Genomic DNA, 21,159 nt, shown 5'->3' on the forward strand with positions numbered 1-21,159 from the left:
TAAATACAAACTGCAAGGAAAAAAAACTAGTATTAATACATGGTGTAAAAAGGTAAAACAGAAAAAGCAAAAATACAACATTTAACACAAAACCCACATTAACCCCCCACCCTCCAGCACTAGTCCCCCAGGGCAATTGGCCCAACTAGCTAGGGTTTTTTCTGGCTAACCAAAACAAACCCATAGCTAAGCAAACAACAATAATATAAAAGAAAAGGGTATATCCCTATTGCAGTGCAGGCAACCTACAGTACCATGCTTTGTCAAGGTACCCGAAAATATATTTTTGGTCACTACCGTGGTATTTTATATATTTATTTTTTTATTTTTTTATTGATATTTTTCCCTCATTTTTCCTCCGATTTTCTCCCATCCCAATGTTAGTCGTTATGCCAATTCCCAATCCCCTTCCTGGTCGCTGCGCACCTACCCCCCACAGTCGGTCTGGGAGAGTGGAGGCTATCACGTGCTTCCTCCGACACACGTCTAGCCAATCAACCGCTTCTTTTCACCTGGCAGCGCGGACTCTCACTGAGAGGGTGTAACGTGTGGAAGGATCACACTACCCCCCTTAGATCCTATCCGCGCTGAGCTGGCGCCCCGACCGAACTGTAGGAGTCGCTGTTTACAATGACCCGGACCCACCCCGCCAGCTTTCCCACCCTCTAATACTGCCAATTGTATTAGTGTGAACGGCCAGCCAAGCTGGTGACAACGCCGGAGCTGTGAGCTGGATTTCAGCGTCTCCGGCGTTGGTGACGAACGCAATCTCCGCTACGCCACCTGACCGCCTACAGTATTTTATATTAACGAATAACCCCAATTGCCATAATACATGGAGCATGGAGTTTGAAAAATAGATGAAGGAAAGAGAGAAAAAAAACACATCCAGAAGAGAGGTAGGGAAACAACAGAGAAAGAAGAGGGGGTAGTAAAAGGACTCCCCCCCCCCCTTTTTTTATTTTTAATATTTTTTAATCTAAATCTATAGTCTATATATAATATACAGATGTATAGCAATATTAACATAAGATTCTACATTCTTATGGAATGAATGATACAAAAAAAATATTAAATTTTTTTAAATTTGTTTTTTGTAATTAATTTTGAGTTAATTTTCATAACGCGATAATTTGCTGTGTAATTTATTAATCTAATTAACACGATACACTGACAGCCCTAGTAATTTTAGCTATCTCATTTGCTGACTTTTAATAATTTTGTCTTGCAACACTAATTGTTTTTGTACGTTTTTTTGTGTGTGGACCCCAGGAAGACTAGCTGGTTGCTATGGCACAAGCTAATGGGGATCCTTAATAAAAAAAAATCTTCATCATAAAACCATCCTACTCTGAGCTCCTCTTCATCATAAAACCATCCTACTCTGAGCTCTTCATCATAAAACCATCCTATACTGAGCCCTGAGCTCCTGCCCTCTCCTCCTTCTCCAGGCGCCTGGCTTCAGCTCTGTGACCAGGCTGGTTGTAGTAATCACGTCTGGCTTCAGCTCTGGGACCAGGCTGGTTGTAGTAATCACGTCTGGCTTCAGCTCTGGGACCAGGCTGGTTGTAGTAATCACGTCTGGCTTCAGCTCTGGGAGGAGCATGGTTTTTCTCCGTAGCCGGCAGGGGAGAGTCTGCAACACAAACATGTTGATATAACAACATTCACGACATCACAGCTGATCACATCACAAAGTACTCTCATTAAAGACATGGTTAGCACTACAAGGTGCACCCCCAGTAGCACAGTCCTGACTGAATGAAAAGTCCATTTCATGTTTTCTACTATGTTCTCATTCTCTGCTGCAGTGCGCGCTGAGTCAGAAGTTGCTGTGCTACTTAATATACTTTTTGTCAAGGTACATATGTACATGTTATATACCTTTGATTTGGGAGTATTTGGGGTTTCAGGGAATCAACCAGAACGATTCGGGCTTATGGCACATAACGCGTTTTATCTCGCGATCTACGGAAAAAGGCTGGATTATCTTGGAAATGCGTGTAATAAACGACAAACTACAGTGTGTTGAAACAAACTATTTTTTCCATGTTGGACTATAAGTCACAAACAATTGTGATGGAGCAGCTCTCTGCACGCACGCACGCACGCACGCACGCACGCACGCACGCACGCACGCACGCACGCACGCACGCACGCACGCACGCACGCACGCACGCACGCACGCACGCACGCACGCACGCACGCACGCACGCACGCACGCACGCACGCACACACACACACACACACACACACACACACACACACACACACACACACACACACACACACACACACACACACACACACACACACACACACACACACACACACACACACACACACACACACACACACACACACACACACACACACACACACACACATGCCACTAGAAGAGTAGGACCCACTTTAACACATTGTATTGTGAGTATAGAGACCTGGTGGAGAGCTTTGTGGGGTGGAGAGACAGCAACCACCTCCAACTCAACACCAGTAAAGCCAAGGAGCTGGTGGTGGACTTCCGGAGGGGCAAGAAGAGCCCCCCCCGACTCCCAACACCATCCGAGGGGAGGAGGTGGAGGTGGTGGAGTCATAAGTTCCTTGGGGTACACCTAAACAATAAACTGGACAGGTCGGACAACACAGAGGCCCTCTACAAGAAGGGACAGAGCAGGCTGTTCTTCCTGAGGAGACTTGGGTCCTTCAACGTTTGCAATAGACTGCTGGAATCATTCTACCAGTCTGTAGTGGCCAGCGTCCTCTGGTGTGGCATGCTGGGGGGGCTACATCAACTCAAGGGACTCCAACAAGCTCAACAAGCTGGTGAGGAAGGCTAGCTCCGTGGTGGGAGTCGAGCTGGTCAGACTAGAGGTGGTGGCAGAGAGGGGGATGAGAAGGAAGCTGGCTGCTATCCTGGAAAATCCCTCCCACCCCCTCTACAACGAGCTAGTCAAGATGAGAAGCATGTTCAGTCACAGACTCATACCCCCCCGACACTCAACTAACCACCTCGGCCAGTCCTTCATACCAGCGGCCATCAGGCTCCACAACAGTGGGCAGGGACTGCTGCCAGACATCCAACTACTAGGAACCTAAAAGGACAATATACTACCTTACGCATACCACACCTTATGTGTATACTGTATACTTCATCAGAGCATATTTTTTGCATTTAGCATTTAGCATTTTAGCATTTAGCATTTTTTGATTATATATTGTTAAGGTTAGAGGTTCTATGTAGGATTGTTAGTAACTGTCTAACTGCATATATAACTCTTTCCAATAGAGGGCGCTCTAGGCGGAGCCACTCCTGATACCACCAGGTGGCGAGTATAAATAGAGATGTCTCCTCCCCCTCTACCTCTTTCTCCACCAGCCTCTCAGTGAGAGGAGAACTCATGTGCTGCTGCTCATACCATGTGAATGAATAAACCATGCCGCTTAAAGGCTAAAGATAGAAACCATGCCTCTTGACCACGTTATTGTCGCCCCATAGCCAGATTGTGTCAACAGGTTATGGGCCCAGAACACGCCGGGGCGAAATAATAAGGGTAGCAAGTTTAGCTGAAGTATATGCTAGGTTAGCGCCGGGAGCACCGCGTGGCTAGGCACTAGGCCAACAAGAGCTAAAGCTACGCCTACCATCAACAAAGAGGATGGCGACCAAGGGAAGGAGCAAATGGCCCTCATTCAATGGAAAAGCAGAGGACTACGAGCTCTGGGAAGAGCGCATGTTATGCTGCATGCAGGGTGCGGGACTGAAGGCGACGATCTTGACAGCCCCCATGGGACCACTGACGGCGGAAGAGCAAGCCCTGGACGACCAGCATAACGCAGACGCGTACTGTGAGTTAGTGCCACTGCTCGACGACACCAGCTTGGGGCAGATATTCCGCGACACTAAAGACAAAGGCAGAGAAAGCCTGGGGGTGTTGAGAGAGCATTACATCGGGCAAGGAAGACCCCGAGTCGTGGCCCTCTACATAACACTAACGGGACTGAGGAAGAGGCACACCGAGACGGTGACCGAATACGTCATCAGAGCTGAGCAGTCCATGACGTCATTGAAGAGTGCAGGAGAAGCACCAAGCAATGGGCTAATGATGGCGATGGTGATGAGGAGACTACCGGAGCTGTACAAACCGTTCACACTCCTGGTAACACATGGTTCAGCGAACATGACGCTGGGACAGTTCAAGGCCAAGTTAAGAAACTTTGAGGCCTCAGAAGATACCCACCCAGCCGCCGCGGAGGCAGGAGAGAGGGTGCTGAAGGCCCGAGCGACGCCAAGGGAGAGGACCAGGACCACGGCAGAACTGGTGTGTTGGCGATGCGGAGAGAAAGGCCATCGGAGAGGCGACTGCACAAAGACTGTCTGGTGTAGCTTCTGCAAATCCACGGGGCACACAGAGCGTGCATGAAGAAACACGACCAGAGCGCGCGATACGCGCATGGACGAAACGGCGGCCATGGACGAGACGGCGGCCATGGACGAGACGGCGGCTACGGACAAGATGGCGGATGTGGACAAGATGGCGGCAGCGGACACGATGGCAGCCACGGTCGACGTGAGACAGATCGAGACGACGCCCGGAGAATAACGGGACAAGAAGACTTCGCTTTCGGGGCGCTGACAGCGTGCATCGCCAGGCCGCACAGCTGCAGCGGGCCCAGAGGAAGGGACTGATCGTGGACACAGGTGCATCGTCCCATGTCATCAACGACAGGAGTTGGTTCAAGAACTTTGACAACACTTTCCACCCGGAGAGGCACAGCATGGATCTGGCAGACGGGAAGCGCACCTACGGGTTGGCGCAAGAGAGAGGAGACGCACAGGTATGCCTCACAGACAGTGGGGGGCGCCGACGCACAGTGACGTTAAAGAACGCTCTCTACCTACCATCGTTCCCACAAGGAATATTCTCTGTAATAGCTGCTACTGCAAGCGGTGCCAAGGTATTCTTCGATAAAGGTAAACATTTTCTTGTAGAGCCTGATGGTACACGGTTTGACATAAAGATGTGCCAGAGAATGTATTATCTGCAAACAGAGTGTAATGACAATGACAAGTGTAATGATAATAATGATATGTGTAGCGTGACGGCCAGTCACGATATTCAGACATGGCACGAGATTATGGGTCATTGTAATTACGAGGATTTACTGAAACTGCAAGCAGTGACAGAAGGCATGCACATTGAAGGTGAAAAGCGTAGACCTGACAATAAATGTGTAGTGTGCAAAACGGGGAAGTTTACTCAATCGAGAAACAGAAATCCCACAGAAAAAGTAAAGGTACCACTTGCACTAGTTAACACGGATCTAGCCGGTCCAGTAAGCAACGAGTCCATAGGAGGCTTTAGATATGTACAGTCTTTTACAGATGTGTGCACAGGAGCAGTGTTTGTTTACTTTCTCAAAGCAAAGAGTGACACACTCCAGGCCACAGAGAAATTCCTGGCAGACGTAGCCCCTTATGGTAACGTAGGATGCTTGAGGTCCGACAACGAAACCGAGTTCACAAACAGAGAGTTCCAATCACTGTTGAGAAGGTACAAGATAAGACACGAGACGTCATCTCCATATCCCCCACACCAGAACAGAGTGTCAGAGAGGAAATGGCGCACCCTTTTCGAAATGGCTAGGTGTAAGCTAGTAGAGCCTATGGCATTATGCGGTGCAAGAAGCCACTTACACCAGAAACAGGTGCTTTAATAAGCACACTGGCACCACCCCGTATACAGCACTGACAGGAAAGAAGTGTAATCTAGCTAGAATGCACCGATTTGGATCAGTGTGTTATGCGTACCTGCAGGACAGGGGAAAGCCCGAGTCCAGATGTGTAAAAGGACTCTTTGTAGGGCACGACAAGGGAAGCCCTGCTTTCCTAGTTTATCATCCCGGTAAAGGGAGAGTGCAGAAACACATGCTAGTCAAGTTTGTCACAAAGACAACATGTGAGAGCGAGACACAGACAGAGGAGCTAGAGCTGGACTCCAGAGTAAGGTGTGTAGAAACAGAGACACATCAACCCAGTGTACTTAGCACGGTCGTGCAGGCACAGTCAGCCACCCCCAGAGGCAGATGACGAGGAGCACCCAAGGGTGATGTCAAGTGCCCCAAGCAGTGGGAGGTATCCCTCAAGGGAACACAAACCCCCAAAGTATCTGACAGACTATGCCCGGAAAGGGAGTGACGAGGATGACAGTACACTCACCACCGTTGATTACTGCTACAGGGTAGTCAGTGGGGTACCCCCGACCTTTAAGGAGGCCATAGTGTCCCCCGAATCAAGTAAATGGGAGAGAGCAAGGGATGAGGAGATGAGGTCCCTAGAGGACAACCACACCTTTACTCTAACCAAGTTACCAGAGGGCAGACAGACAGTGGGAGGGAAATGGGTGTATTCAACCAAGTTACCAGAGGGCAGACAGACAGTGGGAGGGAAATGGGTATATTCAATCCGGGAGGGTATTGAAGGCCAAGACAAATACAAAGTATGGTTTGTAGCTAATTGCTTAAATGCTGAAGGAGGGTACTCCATGTTTAAATACTGAAGGAGGGTGGCTACACTGCTTAAATGCAGGAGGAGGATACTCCAGGTTTAAATACGGGAATAGTAGAATCCGGGTTTAAATACCTGAGTAGAATCCATGTTTAAATACTGAAATGGATCCTATGTTTAATTCTATGTTTAAATACAGAGGTGGATGACTTACCATGTTCTAAATGATTTAATTATGTGGAAAAGATCCTGAGATGTTTTGACTGATGTAAGAGATGTATAGAGAAGCTGTGGGTAGCCTCATTTGTTAGACAACCTGTACTCGCCCTGACCTATGTTTTGTAGTGAGTAAAAATTGTCACAGTATTTTGCAAAGAGGGTCCTGGGGTTTTGAGAGTTACGGATGAGGTCTGAGAAGTATTCGGCTCTCGCTGCTTTAACTGCTAACTGATATCTGATACGAGTGTCTCTAAGCATCTCGAGAGAGACATGGGCCCTCATTCATTAACGTGACGTAGAAAATGTTCTATTTCCATACTTAAGCACAGAATTTAGAATATGTGCACGCACAAAGAAACCGGGATGTATCACACGTGCGTACACAGGTCCTACGCACACCTGTCTTGATAAATATGACTTTGATCCTACGTTTGAGCTCGTGCACTGTTTTAAGTATTTGCATACCAGAACCGCCCCGATTAACCATATACGGTAATGGAATACCCCCATGAAATGTGGAAAAATGGACTAAGCCGAGGGAAGTGTGTTATGTGACAGGCTGACAGACGTGTACACGTACGGTGATGTCGGATATGATATCTATTAACCATTACTGCCTGGGCAGCGCAAACACTAATAAAGACCGTGCTGGAATATGACTGCCTTTTCCCGTTTTGTTTGATTAATACCCAGGGATTAAAGTTCTCCTCAATTTTATTCCAAATCGCGACGGATTTTCCGTAAATTTTCTACCTGCTGCATATGATTTCTAGAGGCATACAATCTATTTTGATGTCAGTATTGGGTAGCCTATATAAAGAATAATACGAGAGCATATACAAGAACAATCATCAAATTTGCTGACGACACAGTGGTGGTGGGCCTGATCTCTGCCAACGACGAGAGGGCCTACCTGGAAGAGGTCAAGGTCCTGGCGGGATGGTGCCAGGAAAACAGCCTCTCCCTGAACGTCAGCAAAACAAATGAGATGATTGTGGACTTCAGGAGGTCGGGGGTCAAGGACTACAGCCCCCTCAGCATCGACGGGGCACCGGTTGAGAGAGTCAACAGCTTTAAGTACCTCGGAGCCTACATATCCGAGGACTTGACATGGACCACACACATTGACAGTGTTGTGAAGAAGGCACGACAACGCCTCTACTTCCTCAGGCGCCTAAGGAAGTTCCAAGTCAGTCAGAAGATCCTTAAGAACTTCTACTCATGTACAATAGAGAGCATCTTGACTGGCAACATCACCTCCTGGTTTGGGAATAGCACTGCACAAGACCGAAACAGACTACAAAGAGTGACACGTTCAGCCGAACGCACAATTGGAGGGGGGCTCCCCACCCTCCAGAACATTTACAACAAGCGTTGCAAGGACAAGGCTAAGAGAATCATTAAAGACTCCAGTCACCCGAACAACTGCCTCTTTGAACTGCTGCGGTCAGGCAAGCGATACCGGAGTCTCAAGGCGAGCACAGAAAGACTCAGAAGAAGCTTCTATCCCCAGGCCATCAGGCTGCTAAACGAACAATGAACACTACACAACAACAACCACCAAACGCACATAGCACACACATCCACACGCACACACTCACTTTAAACAAACACACTGTAGCACCCACTCCACACACTTTATAGCACACACCCACTTTAAACAAACACACTGTAGCACCCACTACCCACACTTTATATTTATTGATGAAGGATTGCACTACAACTCGTACACCTTACTGTAAATTGTACCTAAATTGTACCTCATCCCATTTCTGCTTTGCACTATATAGTACTGTACATTAGTACACTGCATAGTATTGTATATTATATGGTAACTCAGCTACGTCTATTCTGCATCGAACATTGTACATATGTCTATACCGAACACTGTGACCTCATTTTCTTCTTCTAAATTACATGCTATACTATGTTATTTGATACTATCTTGTCTAGCACAGTCTCTGGAGCGTAACAGTAAGAAGCATTTTGTATGAAAGTATTCTGTACTTCTGTATGACAACTATTAAAGAAACTTGAAACTTGAAACTTGAACAATGAATCTCACTGCCATGTATGATGTAGCCTGCCTTTCAATACATGAACTTGAATTCCATCATGTTTGTGTGCGGGACTCACAAGGCTGTTGTCACAATGGGTGGTACTGGTACAGTAATAACAGTCTACACAATATCACGATGGACCATGCCATGTAGCCTATGTTCTATTATGACATGATCTGTGACGACAAATGTTCTAGAATGTTTGATTAAGATATCATACTCTGACAGCATGCCTATGATCAACAAAAACGCGAACTTGAATCCCATCATCATATTTACATAGTCTGTCCACTATCTTTATTACTTTGTTATCCCCCCCCCCCCCCATCTATGTAAAGCGACCTTGCATGGGTCTCTCTTGAAAGGTGCTATGTAAAATGAAGCTATTATTATTATTGTTGTTGTTATTATTATCATGTCTGTGTGCTGAGCTCAGTGAAGTTTCAACGGAGCGAGGTAATCTATTCTAATCAACAAATTGAAGTAGAAAGCATTCCGTTGTGGCCAATCTTATTTGGAAACATGACACAAAATAATAGTATGTCGCTTTTTATTTGAAACTATATTTAATGGTGTTTGGAGGCCGGGTGTTCTGCTTCTGCCCCCCGTGCCAAACAAGCAAGCCAACCTCTTGTTCCCGCATGAGCCCGTTATAATTACACTACTGTCGCTATTTTACAATGAACTATAATGAATTACGGGTCATACAGAAGTTGAACACGCCAGTACTTGGAAGTAATGCACGGAAGCTTATTTCCGCATTGAAACTAATGCAGAACTGAGGAGCGCTTATGCCGTAGTAACGATGTTCTACCACTGGGCGTCAGCTACGCATGCTCCGAGCTGTGCGTAAATATAAGCACGAAGTCAAGTTCAAGTTGAAATTGATGAATCCCACACTTTGCTTAGAAATGGTCGTACGCACAGGTTAAGAACATATCTGTGCGTAAGTCACGTTGATGAATGAGGGCCATGGAGTCTATAATTTTTCCACTTATGCTCTGCTCTCCTGTACTCTCTCCTCTGGGCTCTGGTGGTGTCATTTAGCCACGGCTGGCCTTTAGACTTTGTTTGTTTTTTTTGTCTAAGGGGGGCTACTGAGTCCAGAATGGAGAGGCAGGTGGAATTAAACAGGGATGTGAGTTCATCTATGTCAGGGGTGGCCAACCAGTCAGAGACTAAAAGCCACAAAAATTACTGTGGTACCACAAAGAGCCACACCATATACCAGCGTTTCTCAACCTTTTTTTTCAGTCACTGCACCCTTCATGTGTTTATAGGTCTCACCCTCTGGCCTCTGAAGTTGTTAATGTCTTTTTTATTTGGGCCTCACAGGGTTAAAAGTGAGACCCACGGATGCAAAATTACGAAATCACTTTTAGCCATTTAAAAAAATAATGTTTATTTAAAAAATGTTAACCACATGTAGGCTATAGTCCTGTTGTTCAGCCTCACAATGATATTTGATAGTAAATGTGTTTATATGTCCCACCCTCTGGCCTCTGAAGTTGCTAATGTCTTTTTAATTTGGGCCTCACAGGGTTAACCTCTTAAGCCTGAGATATACAGTAAAAGTGTATATTTTCAGCATTACGTTTGTTTACCAATGATTTTACGTTACATGATCCTGACAGCGATGTAAGTGGATAATCAGGCCAACATCGGCCTCTGAAAAAGATCCCAGTTTATCTTTTTGTAAAATAAGGTTCAAATGCATGATTTGAGTGAATGGTCATGCTCTGACTGTTTAGTTAGAAGACTGTGACGGGGTGTCTCTGCCTTGGATGCTAACTAGAATCAGAATCAGAAATGTATTAGTAAGAAAGTAAGTTTGCACATACGGTCGTTTGGTGCATCAACATTAACAGACAATTAACCCTTTCACTGCCACACGACAGAAGGTTAACCCTTTACTATAACACAACCGACGGCGATGCTCCATCATTAGCATCATTAGCTCCGCGGAGCTAATGATGCTAATGATGGAGCATCGCCGTCGGTTGTGTGATGGTAAAGGGCTAACCTTCTGTATTGTCACAGTGAAAGGGTTAACAGACAATTCAAGTAGAATACAATTAAATGGAATATGGTAGGCCCTACTATGGTGACTAACTACTGACCACCACCTGCTAAACAACCACTAGTTGCATGACCGCGGCTATCTATGTTCCTCTGGTGGAGTTTGTAGCGTTTTTCTTCTAGACATCAAATTCTTAGCTGGAAAAAGGTCAAACCCGGGGAAGGTCAAGGAAGACTCCCTCTGGATTCATAACATGAGTTCTGTAGTGACTGTACATAATTCACACAGAACTGTTGTTGGGAATAGTAGTTCCCCCCGGACGATATTGTGTGTGGCACTTCCTGCCACGGTCATTCATTCTATCTATCAACTCGATTAGGTTGACATGTTGTTATGTTGCTGAATAATAAAGGGATTAGGTTCAACTTCGATACACCGCCTCCGACTCCTTTATCTCAGCGCTACAGTTCATTGTTTAAATGGTTGGCGAAGGCTCTCCCTGCCAGGGCGGCAAAGAACGACCTGTCTCAAGCTGTTACTCCATTTGGCGTTATTGCTTTACAAATTACATCGCTCTTTCTTCTCCTACTACTCCTCCTCCTCTCCCCCTCCTCTCCTCCTCCTCCTATCCCCCTCTCCTGCTCCTCTCCTCCTCCTCTCCCCCTCCTCTCCTCCTCCTCCTCCTCTCCCCCTCCTCTCCTCCTCCTCCTATCCCCCTCCTCTCCCCCTCTCCTCCTCCTCTCCCCCTCCTCTCCTCCTCCTCCTCCTCTCCCCCTCCTCTCCTCCTCCTCATCTCCCCCTCCTCCTATCCCCATCCTCTCCTCCTCCTCCTCTCCCCCTCCTCTCCTCCTCCTCCTCTCCCCCTCCTCTCCTCCTCCTCCCCCTCCTCTCCTCCTCCTCCTCCTCTCCCCCTCCTCTCCTCCCTCTGTTCTCCACCTTCTATTTTGCCGCCCTGAGGAGTCTGACCTTCCCCCGTGTGCCGTCAGCGCAGACCTGGCTTCAGGAAGCCGCCATTCAGAGACATCCTGTCAGGAAGCCCCGCTTTCAATAGCCACGGCACAGGACGTAGAAATACACCGTGCAGACTGTGTCTCACTCTACCCTTCAATAGCCACGGCACAGGACGTAGAAATACACCACGCAGACTGTGTCTCACTCTACCCTTCAATAGCCACGGCACAGGACGTAGAAATACACCGTGCAGACTGTGTCTCACTCTACCCTTCAATAGCCACGGCACAGGACGTAGAAATACACCGTGCAGACTGTGTCTCACTCTAACTTTGAATAGCCCCGGCACAGGACGTAGAAATACACCGTGCAGACTGTGTCTCACTCTAACTTTGAATAGCCCCGGCACAGGACGTAGAAATACACCGTGCAGACTGTGTCTCACTCTACCTTTCAATAGCCACGGCACAGGACGTAGAAATACACCACGGAGACTGTGTCTCACTCTACCTTTCAATAGCCACAGCACAGGACGTAGAAATACACCATGCAGACTGTGTCTCACTCTACCCTTCAATAACCACGTTAGATATGGAGATTGGTTATAGGGTTTGGTTATATATAGTGCTGTCAGGTGATTAAAAAAATTTATCTAATTAATTACAGGATTTGTAATTCATTAATCTAATAAATCACATGTTAATCGCATAACCCTTTTAGGCCTGATATTCTATAATCATATTTCAAATGGCATGTGTCCGGATGGCAGAATTCAGTACTGTATCTACAAAACCTTCTGTTTAATCATCTTCCATTTATTCATTTGTTTCGATTTTTCAGGTCTGGTCATTTTTAGCATGGTGTTATTCACAGTCAAAGATAAAACATTTTTTATTGATATTCTCATTTGGTTCATTACAATTTACTCAAGCCTAGTAACACACAGTATTTCTGACACTGGGAATTCATTCCCTGAGATCCATAGATGTCCCTAAAATCAGATACCAAGAACATGCAAATGGACCATATTAAAAAAAATCTGTAAATGTGTATTCTACATTCTTATGGAATTAATGAGATTTAAAAATATAAAAAAAAAAAAAAAAAAAAATTAAATTAATTTTGAGTTCATTTTCATAACGCGATAATTTGCTGTGTAATTAATTAATCTAATTAAGGTGATAAACTGACAGCCCTAGTTATATATATATTTCAGCGAGTATTGCGAGTACAAAAAGAGCGCTGTGATACAGGGGGTTCCATGACTGTGTTGCTGAGTGTGTTGCTTTAACCCTTTCACTGCCACATGACAGAAGGTTAACCCTTTACTATCACACAACCGACGGCGATGCTCCATCATTAGCATCATTAGCTCCGCGTCCGCTAATGATGCTAATGATGGAGCATCGCCGTCGGTTGTGTGATAGTAAAGGGCTAACCTTCTGTATTGTCACAGTGAAAGGGTTAACCGGCTGTCGTGTGGCAGTGAAAGGGATAATGTCCAGACAGGAAGTGACATTTACCAGAAACAAATGTCGAGGTTGTCTGCTCTTCCTGCTGGGCTTCATCAGCGTCCCCTCCTTCATGAACACCTGAGGAAACACACACTTCATCAGCGTCCCCTCCTTCATGAACACCTGAGGAAACACTTCATCAGCGTCCCCTCCTTCATGAACACCTGAGGAAACACACACTTCATCAGCGTCCCCTCCTTCATGAACACCTGAGGAAACACACACTTCATCAGCGTCCCCTCCTTCATGAACACCTGAGGAAACACACACTTCATCAGCGTCCCCTCCTTCATGAACACCTGAGGAAACACACACTTCATCAGCGTCCCCTCCTTCATGAACACCTGAGGAAACACACACTTCATCAGCGTCCCCTCCTTCATGAACACCTGAGGAAACACACACTTCATCAGCGTCCCCTCCTTCATGAACACCTGAGGAAACACACACTTCATCAGCGTCCCCTCCTTCATGAACACCTGAGGAAACACACACTTCATCAGCGTCCCCTCCTTCATGAGCACCTGAGGAAACACACACTTCATCAGCGTCCCCTCCTTCATGAACACCTGAGGAAACACACACTTCATCAGCGTCCCCTCCTTCACCAACACCTGAGGAAACACACACTTCATCAGCGTCCCCTCCTTCACCAACACCTGAGGAAACACACACTTCATCAGCGTCCCCTCCTTCACCAACACCTGAGGAAACACACACTTCATCAGCGTCCCCTCCTTCATGAACACCTGAGGAAACACACACTTCATCAGCGTCCCCTCCTTCACCAACACCTGAGAGATCGTGCTGTGCAGGTGAAAAGATGCGACGGCTGCCTCCTCGAGTACCGGAGGGGACACGTGATGCAAGGCTTCGTCCACATTGCAGCCGACTTGTGGGAGGCATGGCCTAACAACGTTCGAGACAGGGGAGGGTAGAATTGGACAATACGAAATTGGGGACGGGAGAAAAATAGAAAAATGGGGAGAAAAAGTTGATAAAAAAAAGGAAGTGGCACAGCCAAAAGTGAGTGTAGTCTTTTGAAGGAAGAGACTCAGGGCTTTCGAATTTTGAAAAACTACCCTACCCAGCTCACACCAGCGGCCAGCCCCTGTCAATCATCTGACTTCTGGATTTACTTTTTTATTTCTCTTATTTTTTGGGATTATCTCCCACAAACCTGAACGTTATTGCCATAAAACAGAACACAGTTAGTTTCTCGCTTTCTGTGAACGTCTTGCAAAATACGGTGTTGCAATACGAAGAAAAATGGTTGAGAAATTTACATTATAAAAAAGATGGCAGAATTCAGTTGTGTTTCTACAAAACCTTCTGTTTAATAATCTTCCCTTTATTAATTTGCTTAGATTTTTCAGGTCTGGTCAATTTTAGCATGGTGTTATTCACAGTCAAAGATAATTTTTTTTTAAATAGAATTGATATTCTCCTTTGGTTCATTACAATTTACTGAATGATGAATTGAAAATGGGGGACCCTGATGTAAACAAGACGAAAGTCTTTCTCTGGTCTGCATCCCCTTAACAATTGTATGTATTGAGCTGTACCAAAGCACTTAACAATTGTATGGTACCAAAGCACCTCAAAGGCGCTAAAAACAAAATTACAAACATCTCAAAACAAACTGGTCAGACTACTGCTTGACCTTACTCCTAGAACCCACCTCACCCCTGCCCACTTTGACAACCTAGGATGGCTTAGAGTAGACGACAGAGTACAGCAACTTGCAATGGGCCTGGTCTACAAGATACACTACACGACCAAGGTACCCATGTACATGTCAAAATACTTCCCAAAGGTCAGTGAATACCACGATCACAACACCAGAGGGAGCTCCACAAATCATGTTAAACCCAGATTCGGCTCAAATAAGGGACTAAACACGTTTCGCAATTATGCCACATCAATGTGGAACGCCCTACCCAAAGCTGTAAAGGAATGTGGATCACTACCCACTTTCAAAACCTCTCTCAAGGGACACCTACGGGAGACTGCAATTCAACACTGGCCCCTGTAAATATCCTAACCCAACCCCCTCCAATGTACAGTCATTTACCTAGTATGGTTTTGTCAATAGTCCAATGTACAATTTTGTTTGTTTGTACAGTGTCTCCCCCCCCCCCCCCCCCCCCCAATGTACAGTTTTGCTTGTATATACAGTGTGCCCCCCCCCCCAACCACCTCCAATGTAGATTACCCAGTATGGTTGTCAATATCCCAGTGTACCCAACCCCCCCCACCCAACCTCCTCCAATGTACAGTTTCTACGTCAAATGTATATACTCCCTTTTCCTGACTCCTTCTGTATCACAAACAGTACTGTATTTGCAAATCTGGTATGTCATAAATGTATAGATGTAGCAGTACTGACTATCTGTATGTCATGTATGTCATATATGTCCTGATGAATTGAAAATGGGGGACCCTGATGTAAACAAGACGAAAGTCTTTCTCTGGTCTGCATCCCCTTAACAATTGTGTGTATTGAGCTGTACTGTATTGTACCCATTCTGCAATCTGTTAATAAAGTTTTCAATCAATCAATCAATCAATCTGTACTGTACTCTACCCATTCTGCAATCTGTTAATAAAGTTTTCAATCAATCAATCAAAACTCAAGCCTAGTATATTTCTGACACTGATCCATATTATGTCCCTAGATTCAGATAATAAGAACATGCAAATGGACCATTTAAAAAAAAATTGTAAATGTTTATTCTACGTCCTTATGGAATGAGTAAAAAAAAAGAAAAAAAAAGATTATAATTCTTTTTATTTTAAATTCTCTTTATATGGATGGAAGAGCCACACATTGACCGGCAAAGAGCCGCATGTGGCTCGCGAGTCGCGGGTTGGCCACCCCTGATCTATGTTAAGGTTGGAGGGAGAGGCTTCAATAGTACAGATGTTAGGGGCAGCTAGGAAGGCGGAGGAAAACTTACTGGTTGTTAAGGGGTTAATGCTGCGGGAGGGACGCCCATGGGAGGATTTGCCTGGGGGGGGAGAGAGAGAGGAGGTGAACATTACAGCAGTGATCAGAGGAGCATGCATTTGCATCAATATTCACATTTGACACTGAGAAATCAAGCTTATGGCCTAGTTTGTGGGTGGCGGTGGTAGTAAGCAAAGTGAGTCGAATGAGTCGATCAATTCCATGAAATCAGACACCATAGGCTTGGATGGGCAGCACACATGAATATTAAAGTCACCAAGAATCAGGATTCTGTCATGGATGGACATGGTATTTGACAGAAACTCGGAAAATTGGGAAATAAAGTCCTTGCTGCTAGGGGGCCGATAAACGAGGGCGATTAGGAGAGGTTTGTCCAAGTCAACCATGGTCAACTGTACTTCAGAGCTGGAGATCTACTATAGATGTCCCTAGAATCAGATACCAAGAACATGCAAATGGACCATATTAAAAAAAGTCTGTAAATGTGTATTCTACATTCTTATGGAATGAATACGATTTTTTTTTATAAAAAAAGAAAAAAAAATATTTTTTTTTTATTTTATTTTGAGTTAATTTTCATAACGCGATAATTTGCTGTGTAATTAATTAATCTAATTAACGCAATAAACTGACAGCCCTAATTATAATATATTGTCTATATTCATGTCTTGCCCGAAAAGGTCTCAAATGGCCCTAAGAGAAGCCCTTTGTGTAACAAGTCTGTTGGAGAATGAGACCCAAATGTGTCTGAAGTAACATCATTGCCAGTGGTCCAGTTCACACGTATCATTAGTGTTGGCCAGTAGCACGTTACTTAGTAATTGTATTACTTTCCCAGTAACTTTGTAAGACTTTACAATTTCAAAAATAGAAATTATATTATAGTTAGTTACTAATCCAAGTAACGCTGTGTTACTGTGTTACAACATAACACAATACTTACTATTAAAGTATATTTAGTTTTTAGACAGAGATGTGAGCCTGTAAAGATCAGCAGCTGAATGTGATGTTAGTGTTTAGAGTTACCTGAGCAGGTCACCTGCATGGTGTAATTGGAATAATAAGACATAACCCACGGTCCGCCACACTCCCACAGTGAAGACTCAGAGCCAGAACAGGCAGGCAGAAGATGAACCATCCACTTCTCCATCCATTGATAAACAGAACCACGCCTCCATCCTGATGAAACAGCAGAGCCACAGTCCAGCTGTCTGCACACTACAGCTGTTGCCTTCATGGTCCAACTCCTCCCCCACACGTATGCAGGTCTCCAGACTCCCTGGTGGTTGAACTCCAGTCTCCCAGCACAACGGCTGGCTCCTCCTACCAACCTCACAGGCTCTGCACAGAAACAAGAGACAAACAACTACATTTAGAGGCAGGTTTATCTGTAATTAAAAACATTACGTGTGTTGCTCCTAAATACTAATAAAACTGAGGTGATAATTGTTGGCCTCCTAGACTGAGGTGTATGTTTAAGGCCACCTCCCTGAAATGTGAGAATTGTCTTATTTCACAGAAAGCTCCACCATTAAAAACCTCTGCATGCTTTTTCATCCTTCTCTCTCATTTGATTGACACGTCAAAGATATCACCAGAATGGCCTTATTTCATCTTCGTAATATTTAAAACATCTGATCTCTATAGTATTAACCCTTGTAGGGTGTTTGCATTTATGTTACTCTGGTGGACTGACATTATTGGGATTTTAAAACAATAAATCCATAACAATTTACCGGTATGTACAAATTATGACATATGTTAACTTTATCTCAAATTTCAAGCAATTTAAACGGCATATACTGTATGGTTAATGTTTCCCATTTACCTCTGCTAGATCACAATTATGAATAAAAGTGATATTTGTTTTATTGTGATCAAATGTGATGTCTGTAAAAAGAAAATCCATGATAATCGAGACATTAATTTAATAAATCACGTTTATCTTGAAAAATATGAATGAAACAAGGTGGAAGCAGACAGTGAAGGAACACAGTGAACCTTTTTGTTACATTTCTACCATGTTTACTTGTTTTCATCAACAATCTCCACAGTCTGGGGTCCAGTTACACCACGTATGTAAGATAGATGTGTAGGGGTGCAGTGTGTTCTTTACATGTTCTTCACAGAAAATGAGACAAGGCCGATGACCAATAATAATAATAATAATAATAATAATAATAATACACTTTATTTGTATAGCACCTTTCATAGAATTGCAGCTCAAAGTGCTTTACAACCAAAAAAGATAGGCATAAAATGAGCACATAAAGTGCAGACATATAAAATCACAGTTTTTCACATTAGGATCTAAATAGTGCAATCAAATAGTAAAATATAATAGACATACAATGAGCACATAAAGTGCAGACATACAGTTTAGAACCTGTAATAAAAAGTAATATAGAATGGGCAGAGTAAAATTATGCAATAGTGCATTGCAATAAGGTAGTTCTGAATGACTGTTTAACAGATTAAAACCGTCTTTACCTTCCCTGTTTGATATCCACAGTTTAGAACCCGACAGTCTTCCTTCCTGTTTGATACCCACTTTGACCCTTCAAACCTCCCCCTCAGGGTGCAGTTCTAGGTCTGGGTCCCCACATAGTTTTAAAAACCTGACAGTCTTTCTTCCTGCTTGATACTCACATAGTTTGATACCTGACAGTTTAGAACCTGTGATAAAAGTAATAAAAGAGTCAAATAGAATGGACAGAGTAAAATAATGTCAGTACAATCAGCAGTGGAGGGTATTCAAAGGCTATGGTGAAGAGATACGTTTTTAGCTTATTTTTGAAGATATTTAGAGATCTAGCTTCCCTAATGTCCATAACTTTGGTGCATAGTTTGCAAAGGCTGCGTCCACGACTTTCTTTAGGCTGTGGTTTGGAACGTTCAAATAGACCAGTAGTAGATGATCGTAATATTCTAGAGGGGTTCTCAACCTTTCTGCTGCCAAGGCACCCCTGTGTTCAATAAAATATTCCAGGGCACCCCTACATACGATAAAGACTTTTCCGGTCCTGTCTTTTTTGCTACAATGATGACAAAAGTGCTTGCTTTCAAAATAATGTTTATTTAAGAAACCGGGAAACACATTTGTGTGTATATGTAGGCTATATATAAGGGCCAACTTGACTAAACAAAAACAATAAATCTATAAAGCCCTTGAGGAGGCTGATACCGGCTAAAACATATAGTTGACGCGTCTGTGGCTCGTGAAGGCTACTCGCCTGATCCAAAAATAGAATGTCCACAAGGTCCGTTGCAATAATACCCCCAACTGGGTTTATTTACACGAAACAATAATCGATGCACAATTTGCATGTGATATGAAGTAACGCCAACGGTAATATCTTGCACAACATAACATTCTACTACAAACAAAACGATTCACCAAACAATGATAACGTGCCGTGTCGAAGTGACGTGAAAAAACTGTTAGGCTCTGCCGGTAACCAAACGCACCTGCCTGTCATCAGTCCCGTTACCCATTAAGTAGCTACGTATGTCACCTACTGGTGAGCAACGGGAACTGATGCCACAAACCCAATTGGGCAGGCTGGCAGGCACAATGTATACAGGCAGAACTTCAACAAAAATACATAAACAAAACAAATGCATAAAATATAACACATGGCACTAAAACTATGTAAATTGGCTCTTACACCCCGGCCTCTAATTGTTAAATGTCATAACATATAACAATTATAACATAAAATGAAAAACAAAAAAAGACAAAGTGTGCCATAACCACAAAACAAATCAAATATTTGAGACTATTGCCTCGTGCAAAAGACAAAGCTTGGTTACTGGTCGCTCTAAAACACTTGTTTTGGTCTTCAGACGCACTGAGCGCACCAAGCTGTTCTTGTCTGAGAAGGTCTCCAAAACTCTGCCGAGGAGCCAAGAGCCTCATGGAGCTGCAGAGTCGACTACCACGACAATATCTCCAGGTACAACATTTCTCCTGGGCTGACTCCACTTTTGCCGTTCTTGGAGGAGAGGGAGGTACTCCTTTACCCATCTTTTCCAGAAAAGTCCAGAAATATACTGAGCTTGCTTCCACCTCCTCTTCACATACAGATCCTCCTTCACAAAGAGCCCATTGCCCTTTCTTGGGTGATGTACACTATGGTGGGGGACATACCAAACTTGTCCGACTCCACGATATAGCTGATGTTGAGGCACTTCCTCAGCATAACCATTCCTGATCACGTCAGTGAAGAAGCTGGTGTACTCCTTGTGAAAGATTTCATCTTTCTTGAACCTCCTCTGTAATCCAAGTAACCGTTGCTTGACCACACAGAGGTTGTTGGGCAGAGTAATCTGGTCACTCCTGAAGGGCATCTTCATACTATAGTGTCCATCCATGAGCTGTGCCGATTCCTCCATGATCTTCAGAAATCTAACATCTTCTCTTGACATTCCCTTTTCTTCTGAATTCCTTTCATTGAAATCATGGTTGTATTGGTTGCTTAGAATCTCCTCCAATCTGCTCACAGAAATCCTATTGACATTGGCCACTGCAATCCCATTTTCAGGACCATCGCTTGCTTGAAGGGGCCCATTGACCGCCCAGCCCAGAACAGTTCTTACAGCATACAGACCATTTCCACGGCTGTTAACCACTTCCCAAGGTTCCAATAACCTGGGTGCATTGGTGCCAATCAATAAGTCAACATTCGCCTTTATGCTGTGAATTTGGACATCAGACAGGTACGGCCACTTCACCAAATCTTCCAGTGAGACAATATGTTCACTGGTCACAGGCATTTTTCTTTGTGAAAGGACTTCTGGGAGGCTATAGACGGTGTCTCCATTGAGACCAGAGATCTCCAAACCATTCAAGGAGGTACTTGCGACCACCTTCTCCTGTCCCATGGTGCGCAGAAAGAAGTTGGTCTGTCGTCCAG

The 21,159-nt window shown here is 44.4% G+C and overlaps 1 protein-coding gene across 1 annotated transcript; it reads right to left on the reverse strand.

Annotated features, from left to right (window-relative positions):
- Positions 1 to 1,118: 1,118 nt before the first annotated feature.
- LOC311248507 (uncharacterized protein) lies at positions 1,119 to 17,482 on the reverse strand. Its single transcript, XM_084339376.1, has 4 exons — positions 17,270 to 17,482; positions 16,233 to 16,283; positions 13,282 to 13,350; positions 1,119 to 1,636 (listed from the first exon to the last, which is right to left on the reverse strand). The coding sequence occupies exons 1-4, from the start codon at positions 17,478 to 17,480 to the stop codon at positions 1,410 to 1,412; spliced, it is 558 nt and encodes a 185-aa protein (XP_084195502.1). The 5' UTR covers positions 17,481 to 17,482; the 3' UTR covers positions 1,119 to 1,409.
- Positions 17,483 to 21,159: the final 3,677 nt, after the last annotated feature.

This window comes from Notolepis coatsorum (assembly GCF_963971535.1).
Source record: "Notolepis coatsorum genome assembly, contig: SCAFFOLD_358, whole genome shotgun sequence".
Classification (NCBI taxonomy): Eukaryota; Metazoa; Chordata; class Actinopteri; order Aulopiformes; family Paralepididae; genus Notolepis; species Notolepis coatsorum.